Source organism: Schistocerca nitens, chromosome 8 (genome assembly GCF_023898315.1).
Source record: "Schistocerca nitens isolate TAMUIC-IGC-003100 chromosome 8, iqSchNite1.1, whole genome shotgun sequence".
NCBI classification, from domain to species: domain Eukaryota; kingdom Metazoa; phylum Arthropoda; class Insecta; order Orthoptera; family Acrididae; genus Schistocerca; species Schistocerca nitens.
Genome location: NC_064621.1, coordinates 51,302,447 through 51,322,086, shown reverse-complemented (window position 1 = coordinate 51,322,086; position 19,640 = coordinate 51,302,447). Strand labels below are relative to the sequence as shown.

Sequence of the window (19,640 nt, the reverse complement as noted above, 5' to 3'; positions counted from 1 at the left end):
GGAAAAACTCGATTCACACAACAAGCTGTCAAAGCATGTGAAGCAGAAGGCTTTGAATAAATGGCATTAACGTCCATAGGCTGATGTGAATCCTGGTCATGACGGTTGCCGTTGAGATGACAGCCATGCGAGTCACGCGAACGGGAGAAAAGTGGTGAATTAGAGTTTCTCTTACTACACACAGCTTGCACATGTCCTTTCTTATTACAAAAATATCACTGTGCATGACGGGATGGGCAACTGTCCCATGGGTGGGCACAAAAGCAGTTCGGACATGATTTCAGTTTCATAGTGGATGCCAGGCGTGAACTTTGTTTACATGCGTGCGGCGGGAGGGAACGTGATGTGCCGCACTAACAGTACACACAGCTGGGGTCACGTTGAACGCGGAAGTAGCTATGTCTAATGTATCTTGTCTGTCTAGCAAGTCCACTACTTCCTGCAAAGACGGGTTTTTAAATCTGAGGATTTGTTCGCGGATGTGGTGATCCGCCACATGCTGCGCAATAGCGTCTCAAATCATTACATCCGCATAAGAGCATCCACACGAGCAATTAAAGTGACAGTCAGTAGTTAGTCCCTGAAGGTCCGCTAACCAAGATTTATTCGATCGAATAGGGCCACGCCGGAGGCGAACGAATTTGTAGCATGCAGCCACCACATTTACGCTGTCATGGAAGTGGGAGTTCAAAGCGTCAATCACTGTGTCGTAAGTTTTAGTTTCTGGACAGGTAGTGGGAAACAACTTGACGAGCGCACAGTATAACACAACACCCGCATTGGCAATGAAAAAGGCAAGCCGCTCTGTACCTGGTATGTCGTAAGCTGCAAAGTGTGCCTCAAGTTGGGCGATGTATTCTGGCCAGTGTTCAACGTCAGGATTGAAGGCATGAAATGGCGGTGCTGTCGGCGACGGCGTCGGTACAGGCGGTGGCGTCAGAGGTGCCGAGGTAGCTGCAGTTTGTAGTGCGACCAGTCCATTTATGGCAGCAAGCAGCTGTGTCATTTGCTAAGCCTGATAACGTACAAGATCGGACAGCGAAGCCTGTTCGTGTGGTGAAGCCGTGGTTTACACAGATGAAATTCTTATAGCGAATGGTGCGAACACTTAAAGACAGTCATTCAGCCACACGGTCACACTAGGATATTACAAAACTGCTAAAGCAGTATCGAGCAAAAAAGGAAATGAAAGGGGGAACCTCGTCGCCACCTGGAAGGCGGCGTTTGGGTACGAGCAGGAGCAGGAAAAATACTTCGGTACTGCACATAAGATAAAGTGGTTTACTGGTGCAAAAAACAAGTTAATGCATGGTTACATAACTTGCAATGAGGTGCGATGCTGAGACCCGTCATATGTAGAGCAATACTGAAGCGAAGTGTCTTGGCCATCTGCTCTTAATCAAAAGGGCAGCATCAGGAGTTGATCTTGTAGATCTCTCCCGCTCCGGCTAGAGTGCGCTGTCGTTGGTGTCTGTCGTAGTGCCAATTTTAGAACTTGTATTTTCGCCGTGGCATCGTTGCTATTGATACCGCAGTTCACATTTCAGGAATAAGGGGAAGTTATTGCATAGGAAAAAGAGAGAGAACAAGAACACCATGTGCTGTCAGTGCAGATATTAGAAGTAGGAGAGGAGGTGGAGGGGATAATTGTGGTAGTCAAGCATTTCCTCCCTTCTTTTCCTGCAATTTACTGTCCTGGAGTAGCATTAAGGATTATTTTGTTATTTGCATATTACCCCTTATTTTTCCCATTTCGTAATTTTCATGGTCTCCAGATACAAAAATTGATAAAGTGTGAAATTCGCCCTCATATCTCCCTCAACCCCCTTCCCCTCTCCCCCTTTCCTGTTCCCGCCCCCTCTATGGCTCCCGCCTCACTCCGTCCCCCATTGCTTTATGTATGTATGTATGTATGTATGTATGTGTGTGTGTGGGTGTGGGCCTGGGTGTGTGCGTGTGTGGAGGTGGCAGGGTGTGCACATGTACATGTGCACGTGTGTGCGGCGAGCCGCACATGTACTAGAAGGATGATGAACAATTACGCTGTGACACTGTACACTCCTTATGTGACTGTAGCCTAGGCTCTCATTTTTTCTTCTGTTTCTTGTTATCTGGAGTTCTGTTAAGCTAAATAATTTTATTTAATTTTTTTCTTGCAGATGGTTTCATGGCAAGATATCACGAGATGAAGCAGAAGCCCTCCTTTCACCAAAAGCTGATGGACTCTTTTTGGTACGCGAATCTACCAACTTCCCTGGAGACTATACATTGTGTGTCTGCTACCAGGGTAAAGTTGAGCACTATCGTGTGAAGTACAAGGATCATCAGCTGACAATTGATGATGAAGAATTCTTTGAAAATCTTGCTAAACTCGTAGAGGTGAGCAGGCGTACATTTAACAAGTTTTATGTGTAGTGTTTTTGCAGTAGATAATATAGCTTATAAAAGGCAGGGTACTTAGTCACATCTTCTTCTTCATCATCATTTTGTGCAGATTTAGAAAAAAAAATATATACCACACACACACATTTTGAAGAAACAAACTTCACAGCTTGAGATGTAATGTTCACTTACAGGGATAGATCAGTGTAGTTAGCAATGACATCTATGCATAACTAATAATCTTGTGAATTCTGGACAATTCCAACAAAGAGATAAACTCATTCTTTCCCCCCTGCGGGTCCGGGGTAAGAATAGGCCCGAGGTATTCCTGCCTGTCGTAAGAGGCGACTAAAAGGAGTCCCTCCCCCTCAAGGGGGTAGTTAGCGCCTGCGTCCGGAGACGGACGGTTCCACGACCTCTATTTGCGGTCATTTTGCTTTTTCACTTCTCGTTTCTTCCTTTCTTTGGTTGGTTCCTTTCTTTGCTCTTCTCCACCTCACTGTCTTCCTTACTCTTTCCCCTGCATAATCTCCTTGCCTTCTCATTGCCTTCTTCTCCTTGCCTTCTCATTGCCTTCTTCTCCTTGCCTTCTCATTGCCTTCTCATTGCCTTCTTCTCTTTGCCTTCTCATTGCCTTCTTCTCCTTGCCTTCTCATTGCCTTCTTCTCCTTGCCTTCTCATTGCCTTCTTCTCCTTGCCTTCTCTGGTCTCCGCCTCGGCGTTTGAGACAGTCTGTCCTCTCTCTCTCTCTCTCTTTTTTTCCTCTTCTTCCTTCCTCCCTGTGCGCGCCTGAAGGCCGACCCACGCGTTCGCACGCGTAGCCGGTGACGGGGTAACGCGTAATTCCCCGCCCTGGGTAGACATGTAAGGCACGCGCGTACCCCCTGGTAAAGGCCAGGCCCGGGGAGGGGTGATTGCCTGAGCTGATACCCTCTGACCATGCCGATTGGTCCCTCCGTCTGTTTCTCCGGAGGTGTGACCTGAGGTGTAAACATTCACCTAAGGCGGGAGTGCCCTCTGAGAGGGTCCCCACAAGGAAGGAGCGCGCCATCGGAGACGCTGGCAATCATGGGGGATTTCTCCGCAATGGATTTCACTCCATCTCTCTCGACTTCTGCCCAAAAACGGAAACGTGACCAGCTACCAGTGACAAAAGTACTACCGCCTGCCCCACAGTTCCTCGTCGTTTCTCGATCTGAGGACGGAAAGGATTTTTCCTCTGTCAACCCTTTCGTTATCCAGAAGGGCGTCGATGCCATAGCCGGATCTGTCAAATCCTGTACCAGGTTGCGTAACGGTACCTTATTACTCGAAACTGAGAGCGCCTTTCAGGCACAAAAACTGCCTCGGGCCACACTCCTGTACACATTCCCCGTCCGGGTGGAGGCTCACCGAACTTTGAATTCGTCTCGTGGTGTGGTCTACACTAGATCCCTCGACGGTTTGACTGACGAGGAGATTCAATCTTTCCTCGCTGAGCAGGGCGTGACGGCTGTCCATAGGGTCATGAAAAAGGTCAACAATGACCTTGTACCGACCCGGACACTTTTTTTGACCTTCGATAGTGTTCAGCTGCCATCGCGCATCAAAGCGGGCTACGAGGTTATTTCTGTTCGCCCCTATGTCCCGACACCTACGTGCTGCTACCATTGTCAGCGTTTCAATCACACTCGCCAATCTTGTTCCAATGCGGCTAAATGTGTCACTTGTGGCAGGGATGCCCATGAGGGTGACTGTCCACCTCCGTCTCCTCGTTGTGTGAACTGTCAGGGTGACCATGCTGCATCCTCCCGCGACTGTCCTGTCTATAAGGAAGAACGCTGTATCCAAGAAATTCGGGTCAAAGAGAAAGTGTCCACCTCAGCTGCTCGCAAGCTATTGGCTAGTAGGAAGCCCACACTGCTCCCAGCGGGGAAATACAGTACTGTCCTCGCCTCTCCTCGGACTACCAGGGAGGTGGCAACCCAGACCTGCGATCTGACCTTCAGCACCACGGTCGTCCGTTCGGCCAGTGCTAAGATCGCGCGGTCGACGTCTCCTCTTCGTCCCATCACCCCACGGACACCAGCCCCTTCATCAGCTTCTGCTAAGACGAAGACCCAGAAGTCAGATGCACGGGCCTTCAGGAAGGAACCGTCCAGTGCAGACTTCCTACGTACCTCGACCTCCCAGCCTTCGTCCGGTACTTCCACCAAACGACCATCCAAGAAGGCTAATAGGAAGCACAGTTCTCCTTCTCCGCCACGGCGCATTTCTTCTCCTGCGCCACCCAGCGGTTGCCGCCCCAGGCCGTCATCCCTTTCGCCTGGCCGCACCGCTGGTAGCCGAACATCTGGCCGTTCACCGGCGGAGGAAGCTCCCCCTCCCGGCCATCTTCCCAAGATGGCCGATGAACCTATAGACCCAATGGACGATGACTGTCTGCCTACTGATAGCGGCGGCAGTGCTCGCTCGAAGCCAGGCCCTCAGCGGCCTTCGAGGTGACCCCTTCTTTCATCTTCCTTTTTTCTTACGATGGCACTTATTCACTGGAATATTCGCAGCATTCGCTCCAACCGAGAGGACTTGAAGTTGCTGCTTCGCTTGCACCGTCCGCTCGTCGTAGCCCTCCAGGAAACGAAGCTACGCCCATGCGATCAAATTGCCTTGGCACACTACACCTCTGTGCGTTTTGACCTACCCCCTGTGGTAGGTATCCCAGCTCATGGAGGGGTTATGTTGCTGGTCCGGGATGATATTTACTACGATCCCATCACGTTGCACACCGGCCTGCAGGCAGTTGCCATCCGCATTACTCTCCCCACTTTTACATTTTCCATTTGTACCGTTTACACTCCGTCGTCGTCTGCCGTTACCAGGGCAGACATGATGCAACTTATTGCTCAGCTACCTGCACCATTTTTGTTAACTGGAGACTTCAATGCCCACCATCCCCTTTGGGGCTCCCAGCATCCTGCCCGAGGGGCTCCCTGTTAGCAGACCTTTTCAACCAGCTCAATCTCGTCTGCCTCAATACTGGCGCCCCTACTTTTCTTTCGGATACATCTCACACCTATTCCCATTTAGATCTCTCTATATGTACTCCCCAACTTGCACGCCGGTTCGAGTGGTATGCTCTTTCTGATACATATTCGAGCGACCACTTCCCGTGTGTTATCCATCTCCTGCAGCATACCCCCTCTCCGTGCTCATCTAGTTGGAACATCTCCAAAGCAGACTGGGGGCTCTTCTCTTCAAGGGCGACCTTTCAGGATCAAACATTCCCAAGCTGCGATAATCAGGTCGCACACCTCACGGAAGTCATTCTCTCTGCTGCTGAATATTCCATCCCTCACCCTACTTCTTCTCCACGTCGCGTACCGGTCCCCTGGTGGACCGCAGCATGTAGAGACGCTCTACGTGCTCGTCGACGTGCTTTACGCACCTTTAAACGCCACCCTACAGTGGCGAATTGTGTCAATTATAAACGATTACGTGCACAGTGTCGTCGTATTATTAAAGAAAGCAAGAAAGCCAGCTGGGCTGCTTTCACAAGCACCTTCAACAGTTTTACTCCTTCTTCTGTTGTCTTGGGTAGCCTGCGCCGGCTATCTGGCACTAAGGTCCACTCACCAGTTTCTGGCTTGACGGTCGCGAATGACGTCCTTGTGGCCCCTGAGGCTGTCTCCAATGCCTTCGGCCGCTTTTTCGCAGAGGTTTCGAGCTCCGCTCATTACCACCCTGCCTTCCTCCCCCGCAAACAGGCAGAGGAGGCTAGGCCACCTAACTTCCGCTCCTCGAATCGTGAAAGTTATAATGCCCCATTCACCATGCGGGACCTCGAAAACGCACTTGGCCGATCACGGTCCTCCGCTCCAGGGCCTGATTCTATTCATATTCAGATGCTGAAGAACCTTTCTCCTGCGGGTAAAGGTTTTCTTCTTCGTACTTACAATCGCATCTGGATTGAGGGACATGTTCCCGCATGCTGGCGCGAGTCTATTGTTGTCCCGATTCCTAAGCCGGGGAAGGACAAGCACTTGCCCTCCAGTTATCGACCCATCTCGCTTACCAGCTGTGTCTGTAAAGTGATGGAGCGAATGGTTAACTCTAGATTGGTTTGGCTGCTCGAGCCTCGACACCTACTTACCAATGTCCAATGTGGATTTCGTAGGCGCCGGTCTGCTGTTGACCATCTGGTTACCTTGTCGACCTTCATTATGAATAACTTCTTGCGGAAGCGCCCGACCGCGGCTGTGTTCTTTGATTTGGAGAAGGCTTACGACACCTGTTGGAGGGCGGGCATTCTCCGCACCATGCATACATGGGGTCTTCGCGGTCGCCTCCCTCTTTTTATTCGTTCCTTTTTAATGGATCGACAGTTCAGGGTACGTGTGGGTTCTGTCCTGTCAGACACCTTTCGCCAGGAGAATGGGGTACCACAGGGCTCAGTTTTGAGCGTCGCTCTCTTCGCCATAGCGATCAATCCAATAATGGATTGCCTCCCAGCTGATGTATCAGGCTCCCTTTTCGTGGACGATTTTACCATCTATTGCAGCGCGCAGCGTACGTGTTTCCTGGAGCGCTGTCTTCAGCGTTCTCTTGACCGTCTTTACTCGTGGAGTGTCGCCAATGGCTTCCATTTTTCTGCCGAGAAGACGGTCTGTATTAACTTCTGGCGCTACAAAGAATTTCTCCCACCGTCTTTACGACTTGGTCCCGTTGCTCTCCCGTTCGTGGAGACAACAAAATTTTTAGGTCTTACATTTGACAGGAAACTTAGTTGGTCTCCACATGTGTCTTATTTGGCTGCCCGTTGTAACCGTTCTCTCAATGTCCTCCGTGTTCTCAGTGGTATGTCGTGGGGAGCGGATCGAACCGTCCTCCTTCGCCTATATCGGTCGATCGTCCGCTCCAAGCTGGATTATGGGAGCTTCGTATACTCCTCTGCACGGCCATCCATCTTACGCCGCCTCAACTCCATACAACATCGGGGTTTACGACTTGCGATCGGAGCGTTTTATACTAGTCCCGTCGAGAGTCTTCATGCTGACGCTGGTGAGTTGCCACTCACCTACCGGCGCGATATACTGCTTTGTCGGTATGCCTGTCGGCTACTGGCAATGCCTGACCACCCATCTTATCGTTCCTTTTTTGATGACTCTCTCGACAGTCAATACGGGTTGTATGTCTCCGCCCTGCTACCCCCTGGAGTTCGCTTTCGTCATCTCCTTCAACACCTTGATTTTTCACTCCCTGCCACCTTTCGAGTGGGCGAGAGCCACACGCCACCTTGGCTCCAGGCTCAGGTTCGCGTCCACCTTGACCTCTGCTCGCTCCCGAAGGAGGTTACCCCCGATTCAGTCTACCACTCCCGTTTTGTCGAACTTCGTTCGAAGTTCATTAATATGACCTGCATTTATACACATGGCTCTAAGACCAATGACGGGGTCGGGTGTTCTTTTATTGTCGGGGCACAAAGTTTCCAATATCGGCTCCATGGCCATTGTTCGGTCTTCACAGCTGAGCTCTTTGCCCTCTACCAGGCTGTCCTTTACATCTGCCGCCACCGACATTCTGCATATGTCATCTGCTCCGATTCCCTGAGCGCTATCCAGAGCCTCGGTGATCCGTACCCGGTTCACCCTTTCGTGCACCGGATCCAACGCTCTCTTCAGCAGCTGGTGGACGTCGGTGCTCCGGTTAGCTTTATGTGGATTCCTGGCCATGTCGGTATCCCTGGGAACGAAGCTGCAGATGCCGCGGCCATGGCTGCGGTCCTCCAGCCTCGGACAGCTTCTTGTGGTGTCCCTTCGTCAGATTGTAGCAGGGTAATTTGTCGGCGCATTGTCTCGCTGTGGCATGCCGATTGGGCTGCACTTTCAGACAACAAGCTTCGGGCCTTGAAAGCTCTACCCGTGGCTTGGACGTCCTCCTCACGCCCTTCTCGGCGGGAGGAGGCAGTTTTGGCCCGGTTGCGAATTGGCCACTGGCGGTTCAGCCATCGCCATCTGCTGACGGCTGCGCCAGCGCCGTTCTGCCCATGTGGGCAATTGCTGACGGTCCGCCACATTTTAACGTCGTGTCCGAATTTTAACACCCTACGTCTCGATATTGGCCTGCCATGTACTGTAGAAGCCATTTTAGCGGATGACCCACGAGCAGCTGCTCGCGTTCTTCATTTTATCAATTTGACAACCCTCTCAAAGGACATTTGATTATGCTGTTTTCTTTTTTAATCCTATGCCTGTCAGTATGTCTTTCATCGTGTTTTCCGTTTTGTTGCTGTTTTAAACTTGTGACTCGCGGTGCATTCCTAAAGTAGTCTGGGCGCTAATGACCGTTGACGTTGTGCGCCACAAAAAAAAAAAAAAAAAAAAAAAAAAAAAAAAAAAAAAAAAACCTCATTCTTTATATTGGTGCTGAATAAAACTACGAAAATTTCACATGCTGTGAATGAAGGCTAAAGAACGTTTCCGATTCACTGCCTCTTGACAAGATCTGAAATAGTGAAGCTACAAGTCAGCTGTGAGATACATTTATTTATCATTGACCACTAAACAGTGGCATAGGTTTGGACATTAGAAATACAATAATTTTTATAGTGAAGTTATTACACATTTTTTTAGTAATATTGTTAAAAACTAATGTCAATAATGTTTATTTCAAATAGTTTTGTTGTCTTGTAAAGTGGATATTTGATAACTGGTTTAAATGCCTTAATAATATTATAGGGCAATGACCGAACAGGTATTTGAAGTTTATTAAAAAGTTTCAAACATGTTATTTTCTGTGAGTTGTAGCCTTTGTGGCAATCTCAATATATCTTAGTCCATTTTGCCTCTAGTATTGTGAGGGTGTGTGTTTAGTCTGGTGTCAAACTAATTATAGTTCCTTTTGACATGAAACATTGTTTTGTAGATATGTAGGTTAACAACAGACAATATCTTGAACTTGATAAAGATGGGAAACAGTGTTTCTGAGGTCTAAGTTTGCTCATTATTTTGCATTCATACTTTTTCCCCACAATTTTACAGACATAGCAGCATGCCCACATGCCAGTATGCCGCAGGAAATTTGTGATTGAAATAGGCCAAAATATGTCACCTACAGGTGTTCATTAGTGACTGCATGTCAGTTTTCATGCGAGATAACACACTGATGGTATTATCTTGCAAACATAGCTAATGTGTTCCTCCCAATTTAATTTGGAATCAGTGTGAAAGCTTAAAAATTTTACTGTTTTATTGTCCACAGTTGTAGTTAACCCTATAATTAGTTCCTGTGTTTTATCAGGATTACAAAGGAGTTCATTAGAAGAAAACCGCATCATTGCTGGTTCTAATTTGTTTTGTGTTGCCTCATGGAATTGTATGGTGTCGTGGAGTGTTCAGAGCAGTGCCATGTCCTTTGCATAACACATTACTGAATTTTCTCCTACATGGTGAGGTAAATCATTAATTCCAACGATGAACAGAAGAAGATCTAGGACACTTTGTCTGAACTCTCTTCAGTGAGGAGTATATGTTTTTACTGAGACAAACTGTCTACTGATGTGTAGATATGATTTGATAATGGCTAAATATAGGTTACGTATGCAATAAAATTCCAATTTTGCAAGTAGGATGTTAAATGTTATACTGTCAAAGGTTTTGCTGAGATCACAAAATATAACTGATACCAGAGTCTAATTTTCAAATGCAGTTAACACCTGGTTAAAACCTTCAGTGACAGCAGTAGTGGTATTTTTACCACGTTTCAATCCATCTGTCTGCTGGAGAGGAGATTATGCATTTCAGAATAATTATTTAGCTGGTTGTTCATTAGAGAGTAAAAAAATTTTGAGAAAACTGAGGCAGTAGAAATTTGTCCAGTAGGCTTGGGGTAGATACTTATCTCCATTTGTAAAAACTGGTATCACTTTAGCAGTTTGCCATCTTCAGGGAAAACTCCAGATTCAAAAAACATATTAAAAATGAAAGAAATAGGCTGATAGAGAAGATACATTATTTATTCCATTACATAATTTAAGAACCAATAACAGTCCGCACTTTACCCACAGCTTTAGTTCAATATTGACAAAGCTTTTATAAGTGTGACAGTGGAAGGCATACCTCCTGTGTGACACTGCACCAAGGTGATGTAATGCAAATATGCCGTTATGCTTCACTTTGTTTTTCAGGTTACTCACTGAGGTTAGGAAGTAATCATTTACTTCATCTGGATCCAGCACTGCATCTTGTGTGCGGATCTGGAAATTTTCTTGGTTGATAACATCCCATGCTGCTTTGCATTTGTGGGAACAGCTTCTATGTAATGTTCACAAGGACGTTTTTGGCTGAGGACATTTTGTCTTTGATTAAGAGTGAAAGGTTCAGATTGATGCTAGAGTCCTGGTGCAGCATGCAGCTTCTGTCTGTTGTGAAGGTTTAGTATTAATTTTTTAAAAGAAAATTTTTGTAAATTCTCATCACCAGTTTTGTAAAGGCCTCGTCACTACTGCTGTGGAGGCCAAGTTGCCACTGTTGTCATGATAGGCCGAGTTTGTGAGTTTGTGAAACGGCTTCTGGTGCAGTACACCGCTAAGACAATTTCTCTCTGCCACTATTACACAACTATGCCCCAGGATCAGGTAACAGGATAGGAGAAAGAAGGTTCTAAAACACTTTAACAAATTAGTAACAAAGTCACATAAATGAGTTAAAGGTTTACTTACCTTCGTGACTTGTCGAACAAGGAAGTCTGCAACACTGCATGTAATATAACACAAAAACACCCTCAGTGGATAAGTGCATATAATCATAGGTGAACTTCTTAGTACATAGCAAATGCAGTTTGACAGCTGTCTGTTCACTTCTAAGAGTTCACTAAAAGACGTTCCCCGTCTAAGTCAGTCCTGGACGATGATCTACAACTAAGTGGACGAGAGCTGCTCTTCTATCTTCCGGGTAGGCTTCTGTCTGTTGTCCGGTCATTGGCGGATTGTACTTGGCCAGAAATTGGCTGAGGCGAAGTTGATATCTTCATCGTCTGCGCTGTCCATGGTGCTGGTGAACTCGTGCAAGTGGCAAGTCTATGGCATTGGCACCAGCTCGCATCTTTGTGTCCGTGATGCTTTTTCTCTGGCTGTGTCTTGTTCGGGCGATACAGGAAAAATTGGTTCTTTATATTTTGATTATCATAAAAGAGAGATAGACATTTAAGAGAGTATACTGTGCAAAACACCGTGAGGTGCATGGCAGATGGTACATCACATTGTACCAGTTATTAGGGTTAGGATTATTCTATTAGGATTTAGGATTATTCTAATCTTATCCTCGCGATCCCTATATGAGTGATGCATAGGGGTTGTACTATATCCCTAGAGTAATCATTTAAAGCCATTTCTTGAAACTTATTTAATAGACTTTCTGGGGATAGTTTGTCTGTCTTCAAGACTCTGCCAGTTCAGTTTCTTCAGTATCTATGAGACACTCTCCCACAGGTCAAACAAACCTGTGACCATTTGTGCTGTTCTCTGTATATGTTCAATATCCACTGTTATTCCTGTTTGGTCAAGTCCAATACACTTGAGCAATATTCTAGAATGGATTGCATAAGTGATTTGTGAGCAGTCTCCTTTGTAGACTGACTGCACTTCTCCAGTATTCTACCAACAAACCAAAGTCTACCAGCTGCTTTACCCACGACTGAACCTATGAGATCATTCCATTTCATATACGCCCAGGTATTTGTATGAGTTGGCCAATTCCAACAGTGACTCATTGATATTATATTCGTAGGAGACTATGTTTTTTTCGTTTTTGTGTAGTGCAAAATTTTACATTTGTGAACCTTTAGAGCAAGTTGCCAATCTTTGCACCATGTTAAAATCTTATCAAGATCTGACTGAATATGTATGCAGCTTCTCTCAGGTAGTACTTTATTGTAGATTTGTAGATAATTGCATCATCTGCATAAAGCATGATTTTATCATTAATATTGTCTGCAAGGTCGTTAACATACATCATGAACAGCAAGGTCCCAACACACTTCCCTGGGTCACACTCGAAGTTACTTCTACATCTGATGATGACTCTCCATTCTAGGTAATATGCTGTGTTCTCCCTACCAAAAATGTCCTCACTCCAGTCACAGATTTCACTTGATATCCTAAATGGTCATATTTTTGACAGTAATTGTAGTTGTGGGGCACTGAATCAAATGTTTTCTGAAAATCAAAAAGCACTGCATATACCTGGTTGCCCTGAGCCAAAGCTTTCACTATGTCATGTGAGAAAAGTGCGATTTGGGTTTCACGTGATCAACGTTTTAGAAATCCATGCTGGTTGGCGTTGAGGTGGTCATTCTGTCCATGATACATTATGTCTGAGCTCAGAATATGTTCTAGCATTCTACATCAAATCCAAAACAAGGATATTGGATGGTAGTTTTGTGGATCACTTCTGCTACCCTTCTTGTAGATGGGAGTGACCTGCGGGTTTTTCCCAGAACAGGGCATGGTTTTTTGCTAGAGAGATCTACGATAGATTATAGTTAGAAGAGGTGCTAACTGATCCGCAAATTCAGTATAGAATCTGACAGGGATTCAGTCGGGGCCTTTCGCTTTTCTTCAGTTTTAGAGATTTTCAGCTTTTTCTCAGCACCTCTGGCACTAACACTTATTTCATTCGTCTTTTCAGTGGTACGAGGATTAAATTGGGGCAGTTCCCCTGGGATTTCCTTTGTAAAGGAACATTTTAAAACAGAGTTAAACATATCAGCTTTTCCTTTGCTATTTTCAATTTCAATTCATGTCTCACTCACTAGGGACTGGACACTAACTTTGGTGCCACTAGCAGTTTTTACATATGACCAGAATTTCTTTGGGTTCTGCGAAAGATCACTTGACACTATTCTGCTATGATAGTCATTGAAGGCATCATGCATTGCTCTCCTGGCAGCCAAACACATTTCATTCAGCATCTCACAATCTATATCCTACACTTTCATTTTACACCTGGTGTGCAGTAATCTTTGTTTCTTTAGAAGTTTCTGTACAGTGACTGTATACTATGGAGGTTCTCTCCCATTATGAACTGTTCTATTGAGTACATATCTATTCATTGCATGGTCAACTATTCTTTTAAACTTGAGCCAGATTCCTCTACATGCTCCTGACTCATGCTGAGATATGACACAACTGATTTTTCTTTATCTACTTTATTGAACATACATATCTTTCTGCTTGTATTAGCTGTTCTTTGTATTTTGGTAATCATTGTTACCACAACTGTGTCATGGCCACTGACTTAAAAGTAGCTGCAAAGATGGGTTTGAAAGAACGTAAGTAATTATACAGCAACTAAAACTACAGACTCCATTGACACACAAATTAAGATTTTGAAACCTTAGACCTTGTCGATATAAATTAATATGTAGCTACAGGTATTTCTCAAATTTTTGGTACCTTATTATATTACTAACTAGGAAAAATAAAATTGTTTACAGTAGGATGTGTGCAAACATATTACTGTTGTGCAAACTGAATTTGTTGTTTACAACTGAATTCTCGTCTAGTCTCAACAAGGACATCAACAGTTGTACATAAATGATCATATATTTTATACATAATAATTATCAAAATATGGAAACAAGCTCTCATCAAAAGACACAGCTCACCTAAAACAAAATAACGTGTGAGCAGCCTGAAAAAAAACTGTCAGAAGGTAATGAATGTGACAGGTCTGTTCCATTTTGTTGTTAAAAGTATTTGGTTTATGAAAGTTGGAGAAGTCAAATGAAAAGGATCAGTATTCCATCTGATTCTGTTTTGCCTAAATGTTTTCATTATAATTTGATTTTAATAATAATAGTGTTAAAAAGGAGAAATAATAAGAATAAGCCATATTGTCTTAAACACAGAATACCAATATATTACCAGTATTTTGCATCAAATAGGGTTCTACATCAGTAAAAAATGGAACTATAGTTATTAGGACTAGGATTTGAATCCTACTCTTACTAATTCTGAAAGTTTTTCACCCGTGAAGTTACCACTAATCTAGATTTTTGCATCCCATGAAACGTCATTTTCATGACACTGTGTGAGTACTTTACTATGTAGTTAGTACTAGCTGTTTCGGCTATAAAAACACCGGATCAGCTGTGTTTATTATAAATGGGACCCTGTCCCCCACCCTTTCCTTAGTGTTATTCAAGAGGTTTTAGATACAGCACTATAATGGTAAAATTTGCAGTTTTGATACCAGTATGGGGAATTTCTGTGGGGGTGAAAGGGAATGCAACATTGTGCTAGAAGTCTTGACCCACATATATTGCTATATATTCCCTATTTTTTAGAAAATGCTTCAACAACAGTCCTTTCACTGGACTTGCCTGTCCAAGAAGCCTTAAATAGCATTAAGAAAAGTAAAACATTGCATTTAAAAATGGCATTTGTTTAGTAGAGCAGTAAAAAATGTATTAAACATTCAATGACATACTGTCACATGATGAAAACCTTTGTGCAGTATCTTCCTCAACACTTTCAGTGTATTGTTAACTGTGATCACATCAAACATCACACCCTATTTATAGGCAGAGAGGACAAAATGTTGAATGTATTCACTTTCTGCCTGTCTATGTAGTGGGCACTCTAATGTTTCTGAAAGTTCATGGGTTTGTTTCCAGGTGTTCTATCAAGTTGTTGTTTCTATTAAATGGAAACAACTTGATGCAACAACTGGAAGAACACCATTAACTAGTCACACTGAGATAACCCTAGGATCACATTTCTATCAGTTTGTTTCACAATCTGTGAAAATGGTGGTGGTGGAAGTCAATGAAGCTTAGTATCATTTATCGGAATTGCTGCAATTTAGTAACCTCTTTATTTCATAAAACCAGTGCAGCTCACATTGAAAAATATTGCAGGTATTAGAGTGTAAGAATAAAAATATTCACTTCTCCTGCTAATCTGAAAAACAGGAAGAAATATAGAAACAAAGAACGTGGAGATTGTCTTTTGTTGTTCAGCATGGACCATGAAAGAAATAATTTTAAAATAATTAATTGATCATTATATAATATGAATATTTGTCAGTTTTTCATGAAAATGGTACTGAAAATTTTTGAATTATCCATTGGAGCACAGTTTATTGTGTTCATGTTAGGGGTTTGTCATCCTGTGAATATATTAAAAGATTACCAGAATAACATACATTTATGATAGTATCTTGCAAGGCTTCACCAGCATTTGGAGGGGTAACAAATGATGTCATGAAAACCTTAAATATACTGCTATTCTGTCTATGTGAAAATAGTTGAACAACATTAGATGCTTTTTAAAACAAATTATGATTCAGTTTATCAGTTGATAGCCACTGTCAGTGTGGATAAAAATGTAATGCCTGTTTATAACTTTTGCTTCATTTTACTCATATTTTGGGTTTTTAGTGCTCTTGTATATTTTGTTGTTGTTTTTTCACTACAGTGCATGCCACTTCAGTAACTTACAATAGAACAAAACAACTGATGAGTTAGGGTGGTTGTTCCAGCATTATGAGCAAGATGCTGATGGGCTGTGCACACAACTTACAAAAAGTCTGCCAAAGAAAGGAAAGCAAGAATTCTGTGTGGATCCCAATGCTTTTGTAGCTGCTGGCTGGGTGATTCCTAATCATGACCTGGAGGTAAGAGTGTTTTTTGTAATTCATAGTATATCTATTCAGAACAGTGAAACAAGTTTAAGGAGTGGGGCTCTTTTCAGAATAACACTTCGTTTTTTATACACTTTCACACAAGGGTTAAGAGTTTAAATAAACAGTGTAATTTATTTTTTGTTGAAATGCTCCTTGTGTGATTGCATAGGTAAGTTGCCCTGTTATTGTGTTAGCCAAGGTTGATACAAAGTGCATTGAAAACTGTAAACGCTTTTGAAAGTTGTCGTAAAAAATTATTTTCATAGCTTCTGGTAAAACTAAATTTTCCAAATTGTGGATACAATGTTCATATTTTGACTTTAATCATTATTGCATTTCGGAGTATGAATCGAGAGAGATTCCTTACTTTACAACAAAATGTCTCACTGGATTTCTGCATGCATCACTGAAATCTCTTCACAAAGTGGGTCCAGATTATGTAGTGTGTGTGGTGGTACATGTTCTCTTTCACTGTCTCTTGTTATACAAAACTGAGTGGTTTCAGGTCTGGTGAATGTGCAGGAAACTTGATTGATCCCATATGTACTATCTACTAGCCTTGTACCTATTGATCAAGATACACTTGTACATCCCTATATTATTGGGATGAGGTCCATCTTGCAGCTAATTACTTTTCATTGCATGAATGGAAGAGAGAATACGATCAGCTAGCATTATCGTGAAGTTTTCTGCTGTTGCAGTACAGTCAAGTGGAAAGGCCCAGCGAGTCCCCTAGGAGTCAAACTGCACCTCATAATCACACCAGGCATTTTCACAGACTTTTCAACAGCACTGTCAAGATTGTCTTGCACCCAGTGTGCACCATTACCCAATTGATAGTGCCATTAAGTTTGCATTGTGCTGTCTGTAGATCCTGGTTCATATTCACCATTCTCTGAACCCATCCACAAAATTCTACACTGTGATTTTTGTTGTTATCATTTAGCTGGTGCATCAGCCTGCTTCTCTGCAGAATGTGTTGGACCATACTAGCAGCTAGACCAATCTCATGTGAACCTTGCCTTGAAAATGTTTGTGATGAATGCTGTAACAGTTCCAGCATCACATTTGAGGATTTATCATTGGAGCCATTTGAGGTCACTTTGATGGCACGTCACACACTGTTCCATTGACCTTGAATTTGTGTGATAGCTTTGTAGTTGTTAACGTTGTAGGTGAATGAATCCGATATTCATGTCTCTGCTGTCTCTGAACTGCAGCAATATTCTCAAACTCTCAGTACCACTTCTAACAACAGGCTTCTGCAGTTCAATGCTCAAATGTATGTCCACTATGTTGACATTAGTCTCCTGCCACCAACTGGATTTCTCAGCTAGATTGACATGTCTACTGCCATCTGTGAAAGAAACATATAACTACTTTTTCCCAGAAATGTAACTACGTAGGTAGGAAAATAAATTCTCCATGACACATCAAATTCTGTATGCATTTTTTGTTGACACTGTTTTTGAGGTTCAAGAAACAAGTATGTATCCATACTGTCTTAAAACGCATCACTGCCACTGAATGTCCAATAAATTGAGACAAATCTGCTGGCCAATTCTTGCCTCCAGGAGGTAAAATATTTAGCACTGCCAGTAGACATATACAGGGTGAGTCACCTAACATTACCGCTGGATATATTTCGTAAACCACATCAAACACTGACGAATCGATTTCACAGACCGAACGTGAGGAGAGGGGTAGTGTAATTGGTTAATACAAACCATAAAAAAATGCACGGAAGTACGTTTTTTAACACAAACCTACGTTTTTCTAAATGGAACCCCGTTAGTTTTGTTAGCACATCTGAACATATAAACAAATACGTAATCAGTGCCATTTGTTGCATTGTAAAATGTTAATTACATCCGGAGATATTGTAACCTAAAGTTGACGCTTGAGTACCACTCCTCCGCTGTTCGATCGTGTGTATCGGAGAGCTCCAAATTACGTAGGGATCCAAAGGGAACGGTGATGGACTTACGTACAGAAGAGACTGGAACAGCACATTACGTCCACATGCTAACACCTTTTTATTGGTCTTTTTCACTGACGCACATGTACATTACCATGAGGGGTGAGTTACACGTACACACGTGGTTTCCGTTTTCAATTACGGAGTGGAATAGAGTGTGTCCCGACATGTCAGGCCAATAGATGTTCAATGTGGTGGCCATCATTTGCTGCACACAATTGCAATCTCTGGCGTAATGAATGTCGTACACGCCGCAGTACATCTGGTGTAATGTCGCCGCAGGCTGCCACAATACGTTGTTTCATATCCTCTGGGGTTGTAGGCACATCACGGTACACATTCTCCTTTAACGTACCCCACAGAAAGAAGTCCAGAGGTGTAAGATCAGGAGAACTGGCTGGCCCATTTATGGGTCCTCCACGTCCTATGAAACGCCCGTCGAACATCCTGTCAAGGGTCAGCCTAGTGTTAATTGCGGAATGTGCAGGTGCACCATCATGCTGATACCACATACGTCGACGCGTTTCCAGTGGGACATTTTCGAGCAACGTTGGCAGATCATTCTGTAGAAACGCGATGTATGTTGCAGCTGTTTGGGCCCCTGCAATGAAGTGAGGACCAATGAGATGGTCGCCAATGATTCCGCACCATACATTTACAGTCCACGGTCACTGTCGCTGTACCTGTCTGAGCCAGCGAGGATTGTCCACGGACCAGTAATGCATGTTCCGTAGATTCCCTGCCCCGTGGTTTGTGAAACCCGCTTCATCGGTAAACAGGTAGATCTGCAACGCATTCTCTGTTAATGCCCATTGACAGAATTGCACTCGATGATTGAAGTCATCACCATGTAATTGCTGATGTAGTGACACATGAAATGGGTGAAAGCGGTGACGATGCAGTATGCGCATGACACTACTTTGACTCAGTCCATCGGCTCTCGCAATGTCCTGTGTACTCATGTGTGGGTTCATGGCAACAGCAGCTAACACACCAATTGCACCCGCTTCTCCTGTGACGGGCCTGTTACGGACCCGTTTGTGTGCTACGATCATACCTTTTGCATACAGTTGGCAGTAGATGTTTTGCAATGTGCGGCACGTTGGATTCTCTCTGTCCGGGTACCATTCTGCATACACCCTGCAGGCTTCAGCTGCATTTCGTCGACACTTGCCATAGATGAGTATCGTCTCCGCCTTTTCAGAGTTCGAATACACCATGGTCACAGTTCCTACAACACTACACTATCACAGACGTCTGGTAACTCGGTGTACTACAGTTGGTCTGCGTGCGGAGACGAATGCAGAATAACAGTAGCACCAAGCGCTACATGCGGACACTGCGACAGCTAGACCGAACCACAACAGTGCACTACAGCCACACTCGTAAACACGGTCGTCATCGTAAACATGTCCCTGCAGACGCTGCTCGCCGACCGTGGCCTGTGTTTGTTACAACACGCAACTGAACGTCGGAGGTTTCAACCGTCAACTTTAGGTTACAATATCTCCGGATGTAATTAACATTTTACAATGCAACAAATGGCACTGATTACGTATTTGTGTCTATGTTCAGATGTGCTTACAAAACTAATGTGGTTCCATTTAAAAAAACTTAGC

The 19,640-nt window shown here is 44.0% G+C and overlaps 1 protein-coding gene across 2 annotated transcripts in view; it reads left to right on the top strand.

Annotated features, from left to right (window-relative positions):
* The window catches only part of LOC126199372 (tyrosine-protein kinase CSK), a 222,405-nt gene that overhangs the window by 141,209 nt on the left and 61,556 nt on the right, over positions 1 to 19,640 (top strand). For both annotated transcript variants that reach the window (XM_049936280.1, XM_049936281.1), the window contains exons 3-4: positions 2,160 to 2,379; positions 15,900 to 16,034. In XM_049936280.1, coding sequence (XP_049792237.1) covers positions 2,160 to 2,379; positions 15,900 to 16,034 — 355 coding nt within the window. The remainder of the gene's footprint in view (positions 1 to 2,159; positions 2,380 to 15,899; positions 16,035 to 19,640) is intronic.